The sequence below is a fragment of the Leopardus geoffroyi genome, chromosome X, assembly GCF_018350155.1.
Source record: "Leopardus geoffroyi isolate Oge1 chromosome X, O.geoffroyi_Oge1_pat1.0, whole genome shotgun sequence".
In the NCBI taxonomy this organism is placed as follows: domain Eukaryota; kingdom Metazoa; phylum Chordata; class Mammalia; order Carnivora; family Felidae; genus Leopardus; species Leopardus geoffroyi.
Window position 1 is genome coordinate 26769343 of NC_059343.1, and position 7847 is coordinate 26777189.

A 7847-nucleotide genomic window follows, 5' to 3' on the forward strand; every position below is an offset into this window, starting at 1 on the left:
TCCCTTCTGGCCTGTGAATTTCTGCTAAAAAAAAATCTGCTAATGGTCTTACGGGCGTTCCCTTGAATGTAACAATTTATTTTTCCCTTGCAGTTTTAAGAGTTCTCTTGTCTTTAACTCATCTTCTTTGGAACTCTCTGGGTGTCCTGGATTTGGAGGTCTCTCTCTCTTCCTGAGGTTGGGGTAGTTCTCTGCCCCCTTCTCTCTGTCCTCCTCCGGGACCCTCCTAATACTTGCCGTGTCCCATAAGTCTCTCGAGCGATCTTCACTTTTCTATGTTTTTGTTCATGCTCCTCTGGATCAATTCCACTGCCCTGTTGCCAAGTTCATGGGGGTCTTTTTACACTTCATCGACCCTATTGTTGAACACTATTGAGTGTTTCAGTTCAGTTATTGTATTCTTTTTTAAATTTTTAAAAAAGTTTATTTATTTATTGAGAGAGAGAGAGACGGAGGCAGAGACATAGAGCAAGTGGGGTAGGGACAGAGAGAGAGAGGGAGACAGAGAATCCCAAGCAGTGTCAGCACAGAGCCGGATGTGGGCCTTGAATCCGGGAACCACGAGGTCGTGACCCGAGCCGAAATCAAGAGTCAGATGCCGAACCCAGCCACCCAGGCGCCCCCAGTTATGGTATTCTTAAGCCCTGGGACTTATGGGAGACACCGGTGAGCTGGAGTGAAACAGAGGGACAGCACAGAGATGGCATCCTCTGGTTTCTCTAGAGTATCACGGTCTGCCCCTGCATGTCTGTGAAGTTCGAAGCCGGTCTCTCAGGCCACGTGGGGCCATTACGGTAAACAAATGGGCCTCTTTTAAGGAAGGACCAGATGTTTCTGTATGCCACCTCTGTGCCTCACCCCGGGAGGACAGCTGGTGAAGAACCATTTCTCTGTCTGTCACGGGCCTGTGGCACCCACAAAGGAGGGCCCAATTGGGCCCACGGGCCAGAGGATGGAGGGGCATCCCCTGGCCAGTGGCCGCAGCAAGTGGAGTGCCACGCATGAGCAGGAGCTCTTGCTGGGAGATCCCGGCAGGCTGGAGCCAGGCCGGGGACGAGCACGGGAATCGCATCGGCCGCCCTCCCGGCTCTCCGGGGAGTGTTGTAGTCAGTCCCTGGATGTGCGTTAAATTAGAAGCGTGCCCCTTGGGCCACAGCTATTAATATAAGCACCGGGGCCTCTTTCAAGGGGATCGGCCGTGCCGGGTGTGCTTGAACCCTTTCACACCTGTCTCCTAGTTCCCCACAGCCTTGTGCGTCTCCCGGGTATCAGCCCCGTTGGCTCTCAAACCCAGATGTCTTGGGGTCCCATAGCTCTCAAGGAAGTTGGGGTGCCAGATGTGGGGTCCCCACCTGTCCCCCCCCCCCCCAGGGAGAAGCCGGGGGTTGGGAGTTTCCTCCTGGTTGTGTGTCTCGCCACATTGAGGGATGGGCTTTGTGGCGAGATCGTGTGTTAGCCTCTCCTGTCGTTTTTCTCGTTGGCCTGAGGCGTATAGGAGCCGCTCGGCTGGTTTCCGGGTTTCTTTGAGAGGGACTTGTCCTGCGCGTAGCTGTGGATGCGCTGTGTCCGCGGGAGCAGGTGAATTTGGAAGGCTGCTCTCTTGCCATCTCTGCAAGTCTGCATTGTCTCTCTGCAAGTGACTGTGCTTATTTGACACAGATCGTGTCCACGAACACATAGGAAAATACTGCGATTTCCCAGGTGAACCCAAAGGTTTACGCGTAATGAGGTTTCAAAATGTATGCCAAGTGGAGAAACCTGGAGATCCCACGTTCACCAGGGGATAAAGTGAACATCACAGAGAATGGCAACGACCACCATAACGTGCCTCCTGCTACGGTGTGCTGAGGGCACATCATGCCTCATGTCCTGGTCCTGCTAAAACACACACCCTGGATCTGATCGTGAAGGGCGCAAAAGACAAATCAAAATTGAGGCACATCCTACAGCGTGACTGGATTGTACTCTTAAAAAAAAAAAAAAAGGTCAAGGTCTTCCAGTGTAGAGCCCACTTTTGGTCTTTGTCTCCCTCCCGCCCCCTCCCCCCGAAAAAGAAACAAACATTAAAAAAATAAAACGGGGTGGCTGGGTTGGCTAAGCATCTGACTCTTGGTTTTAGCTCAGGTCATAATGCCACAGTTTGTGGGTTCGAGTCCCGCCTGGGGGTCGGCACTGACAGCACGGAGCCTGCTTGGGATTCTCTCTTTCTCGGTCTGTCTCTACCCCTCCCTGGCTCCGTCTCTTGCTTTCTCTCTCTCTCTCTCTCTCTCTCTCTCTCCCTCCCTCCCTCCCTCTCTCAAAAAATAAATACATAAACATAATAAAAATTAAAAAAAAAAACACCAAAAACCAAAGAAAGGCGGAGAAACCATTCCCCATCAAAGATTAAGGAGACCTGACTAAATGTCACAAGATCGTGACTTAGATCCTAGACCAGATCAGGGAAACACACAAAACTCTACAAAAGACCTTGCAAACTGACAGCAGTTGAATATGGCTGTGTAGATGGTATCTTTGTTGAATGTGTGAAGTTTCTTTATTCTGATAATGATAAGGTGCTTATGCAAGAGCATGTTCTAGTTCTCAGAAACTTCACATGAAGTATTTAAGCATAAAGGGGCATGAGGCTTGAAACGCAACTCTCAAAATGGTTCAGGAGGCAAACAGACTATATATGGAAGGAGAAAGTCAATGGTGCAATGTGTAAACAGTTGTCGAATTGGGATAAAGGGGAGATAGGGGTTCTTGGCGCTATTCTTGTCATGTTTCTTTTAGCTTGAGTTAGAATAGTCCTGGAAGAGCTGAAACTTGATCCTGTGCGTGTGTGTGTGTGTGTGTCTGTGTGTGTGTAAAATAACGCAGATGCACATACATACGTGCAGGTACAGAACTGAAGCCTCGTGTTACTCTACGTAATCTTTGCTGCCTATGAAAGCCACGCTCGGACATCCCCCCCCCCACCCCTTCCCACACTCCCAGGATATTGTTTCGTATGGAAAGTCAGATGTGTTGCTGCTCACAGGTCATCAAGGGAGTTCATGAGCTCCCAGCACCCTGCTGCCCAAGGAGTGATGGAGAATGTGTTTGTGGTTCCCAGTCTGGGGGCTTTGCTACCGTGGGAAAGAATCCGAGGCACGTCCTTGCTACCCTTCATCGGAAGGGAAGTCTTTGCACGTGCACCGCGCCGGTTTGTGTATTTGTTCCCCCGTCAGAGGATTGCAAATTCAGGGAGATCCCAGCTCGGCTCCACAGAAGACAGCCAGCCACTCGTCTTGGTACTTTCCCCCAAACACGCATTTTGCTTGCTCGCACACAATCTGCACCAGCGTGATCCATTCTACATTGTAAGTGAAACGATTCCCTCCCCGCCGGCCTGTGCCCAGCGGAGAGTGGAGAGCCAAACGCCCTCCTCACAGTCCTCCCCGTGCAGTCGTCCGTCAAAACAGCCAGTCTCTGAAACCAACGCAGGTTTGGGGAGGTTATGGTGGGAGGGATAAATGATTGATGGCAATATGGTGAAAATTAGTCTCGGTGTATGTGGCCTTCAGGCCGGTGTCATCAGCCCACCTGGAGACACTGAGCAGCGATTCCTATCAGAGATGCCATACTTACTCGGTATCGTCCCTTTTATTTTTTAAAGTTTATTTACGTACTTTGAGAGAGACGGAGCACTTGCGAGCGGAGGAGGGGCGGAGAGCAAGGGAGAGGCAGAACCCCAAGCAGGCTCTGTGCTGTTAGTGCAGAGCCCAACGTGGGGCTTGAACCCACAACCTGTGAGATCGTGACCTGAGCCAAGGTCAAGGGTAAGACGCTCAACCAACTGGGCCACCCAGGCGCCCCTCTCTTGGTATCATTCTTAAGAAGCTTGACCATCTCCTGTTACATCCAGAGTGTGCTTTGCAAGGTCTTTGGACCTCTGTCTGCCATGCGGACACTGCTGGGGAACTCCGCTCCAGGAATCTTGGTCAGAGGCAAAAGGGACCCGTCCTAAGGGGAGCTGATGGGCTACTCCTTTCGCTAGCCTCCTCTGCAGTTGGGGCAGGGGTGAGGGGACCTCCTTCTGTGGTGATCGTGACTTGGGCGTAGGAGGGCTATCCTCCCCAGAACCAGTCCTGAGGTACCCTTTTAGGTGGGACCCCCGTCGCTCAGACTGCCCTTCAGCTGTGGTGTTAACAATAACAGAAGTGAGGAAGTGTTGTGAGAAGCAAACGCCGCCTTGGATCGAGAAATCTCAGCTACGCAAAATGTGTCCCCCGGCCCAAGTTTTGCACAGGTGTCCTGATGAAATGGAAGATGTGGGGGACTCTGGGTCACAGGAAAAGACTGGAAACAACCCACATATCCTACCAAAGAGGACAGCCTAAATACTATCCCACTAACATACACTGGGATATTAGACAGCTATAAAAAAAAAAAAAAAAAACGAGAAAGCATTTGATATATTGAAACGGAAAAAATGGTTTCAATATCATTAAGAGTGGCTGGCTCTCTTGAGCCCATAAAAGCAAGGTATATAACTGGGTGCATAGAAAGCGATCTTAGGTGTGGTAAAAAAAAAAAAAAAAAAAAAAAACCTAAGGAGGCACAGGTCATTGCTAACTGCTGTCTCGATAATGGTAGTGTGAAAGGATACACAAGAAAGCAACATCCACTCACAGGCCAGTGTGGATGGCATGGGAATAGGGGATTTTCACCATTTGGCTTTCTCGATTTTTCACTCGTCAACCATGTGACTGTATTACATCTTTAACAACGAAAAACAAAGCACCCCGCTCAACACTTTTTTTTTTTTTTGTAACATAACTGCGTGCTTTATTGAGATACACAGTAAAGCAGTAATATAATACAATAGTAAGGCATATATTTGGTGAAGTCTGATATGTTGTGAAAATGCAGGAAAACTGAAGTTTAAAAAAATAATTAGTAAATGTTACAGTGTTGGTGTTAAAACACAATCTATCATGATACTCAAGTAAGAACCCAGTACCTGAAAACAATGACAGAACATGCCACATGATGTTTATGCTTCAGTTACATTATGATTTACAGTTTAATACTTGGTGGTTATAAAGAACACGAAGTAATGTCCAAATTATGCTTAAAATGTAGCAGTAAAGCTCTCAGTTTTTATTCAAATATTTTGACAGACTCACTCCAGAACTAATGTCTAAAAGATAAAACAAAAAGATTAAAATAAAATTATGCACTCTATTTACCTCTGCTTTTAGAAGGAAACTTAAAACGGCTTAGTAGGAAGGAACACAACCCCTTGTTTTTAATCATGGTTAAACAAACAAACACACAAACAAAAAAACCAAACTTGTGGGTGAAGGAAAAAGTCCAGTGTCACATAAAGGAAAAAATGCAAGACTAAAACCGAATCTTCAGGTCGTTTTGTTACCTTAGAGCTTTGGGTTTTCTTGTGGAAGTTACGATGGGGGGGAAAAATCGAGAAAAATGTTGACACGGGGGAGACGAGTGGGTGAAAGCATGTGTGCACGATTATTAGGAACACCCCAAAACCAAAGTGAGGTAGAAATAGCATGAGAAGCCATGTTGGATGTTAATTATCATTAATAAAATAATACACAAAACCCACTCCCCAAAAGTTAACACTTGACCTAAGAGGTAACAGATTTGCAAAATAATAGGTCACACGGTGATTTCTATTGAATGAATGATTAAAAAAAAATGAAAGGCTAAGAACACGAAAGAGTAAAGCTTGTTCCTACCAGTTAGTCCTCTTGGGTTATTCTTTTTGAACAATCTTTGTATCGTTAACCTTCCTCATCCACCAGCCAAGGGTTTGGAGTACTTTTCGGAACACGCGAATCCGTCTCCGTTCCCCCTTACGAACCTGCGTGGAATTGCTTGTAGAGAAATGTCAAGTAGGGCAACCAAGTTCACGGGCTTGTGGGTGGATATTTAACAGTAACACACCGTGATGAGGCTGTCTTACACATTTTCCCGAGGGTTATTTTAAATGAAGTGGCATTTAAAAACTCATTGCAATGGGGAAAGTCCTTAAAAAAAAAAAAAAGAAAAGAAAAGAAAAAAACCCCTAAAATAACCACTGCTGTTTGTGAGAAGAGGGCAGAGGGAATTCGTTGTTTTACGAGATTACCAAGATCTCTCAGTGTGGTTAGGAACATTCATCCAGCCCTTTACTTCAAGAGTGGCCTCCCTCCCTCGCAGGGATCGGCTGGCAGTCCACAGCCTTCCAGCCCTACCAGAAGGATCTCCTACTGTCTGCGAGTGAAAAATATCTTCTGATGTCGTGACTTCCGCTGAAGCATCATTAAATGTAGATGGTGGCCTTGCCAGCAGCCGGAAGCTGAATGTATCAGCTAACGGATCACTCGGACACAGTAAGTCCTGTGTATTCATTCACACATGTCCCTTTGCAAAAATTCGGTACCGTCGCTGTCAGTGGAAAGTTGCAAATGAGAAACATCTGGGGCCCCAGACAGTGTTTCAGTGTGGTAGCTGCCCCCTGGTTTCAGGCTCCAGGGAGAATTCATTCTAGACCAAGCAGGTAAGCCTGCGGGACCAGAGGCCATCTCTTTGCATTAGGAAGTGGCCAGGTCACTTGGACAAGAAATTTCAAAGGTCTCCAGAAATTCAGATCTGTTTATCTATATCCCTACAGTATTTACATACTTCTAGACATATAGATGCAGGCAGCGAAAAACCACAGCCAGTCCCACTCGGCCAGCGATTCCAAAAAGAGCGCTGCGAAGTAATCATCTGGTGGTGTTAGAGGAAGTGTCCTATCTTTAATATGCAAGAAAAGAAACAAGCATGGATTTCATATGGATATCACGCTAAAACGATGCAAAACAATGCGCTGCCTCCAAGTGTGTGTGTGTGTGTGTGTGTGTGTCTGTTTTTAGGGGTTTTTATAAACAACTTTTTTTTTTTTATAAAGCACACTTGAGTTTACAATCTTTCTTTATAACTGTTATAAATTTTTAAACAACCCAAAATGCGTTCCATATAAAGAAATGGCAAGTTATTTAGCTATCAAGATTTTACATGTAGTTTTCTTATAACTTTTTTGTACAATTGCATAGACGTGTAAAACCTGCCATTGTTAACAAAACAATAACAGACTTAGAAACTACTGAAATCTACAGTATAGTACCACTACCCTTCACAAAAATATAGATTTTTTTTTTTTCTTGTAAACTCTTACTGTCTAATCCTCTTTGTTGTATGAATATTATAAAAACCATGCGGGAATCAGGAGTTGTAAAACATTTATTCTGCCCCTTCTTCATCTGTCATGACTGACACTAAGGACTCCATCGCTCTGCCCAAATCATCTGCCAAGTGGAAAAGGCTTCCTACATTGTGTCCTGGAAAACAAAGAGAGAGAAAGACTTGACACTGGGTGCAGGGAACAGGAGCCTGACTCTCTGCCGTTCGGGAAATCCTTCCCCACTTCTAGGTGAAGACAACACAGAAGCCGCATCGAGGTCTACACGACACGATTGGATTTGTCACCACTTTCCCGGAAGAAGCAAAGCCTTGTTAATGAAGCCATTCTGCGTGGTTAGTATCGGCTTACTACCGGATCAGGCTACTGGGGTCGTTTGCGTGGACGAGTGTCAGCGAGTGCACTCATCTTCCCCATGGAAGGATCTAGCAAAAGGATTGCACGGGGAAGCACAAGGTTCCCTTGATGACAGGAGTGTTGCATGACGGGCTGTCCCTTTTCCACCTTGTTGTGGGAGATGACGTACTGTGTCCTTGTACTCAAAGTTTTGTATTCCCAAACCACCGCCACCCCAACTACCTCCGCTGCCACCGTGACTCTATCTACCGCCTTTGCCATTATCACCGCC

The 7847-nt window shown here is 46.5% G+C and overlaps 1 protein-coding gene across 13 annotated transcripts in view; it reads right to left on the reverse strand.

The window, feature by feature from the left end:
• Nucleotides 1-5092: 5092 nt before the first annotated feature.
• DMD (dystrophin) overlaps nucleotides 5093-7847 on the reverse strand; it is a 2127700-nt gene continuing 2124945 nt past the window's right edge. For all 13 annotated transcript variants that reach the window (XM_045472664.1, XM_045472669.1, XM_045472671.1 and 10 more), the window contains one exon: nucleotides 5093-7358. In XM_045472664.1, coding sequence (XP_045328620.1) covers nucleotides 7261-7358 — 98 coding nt within the window. In that variant the 3' untranslated portion in view covers nucleotides 5093-7260. The remainder of the gene's footprint in view (nucleotides 7359-7847) is intronic.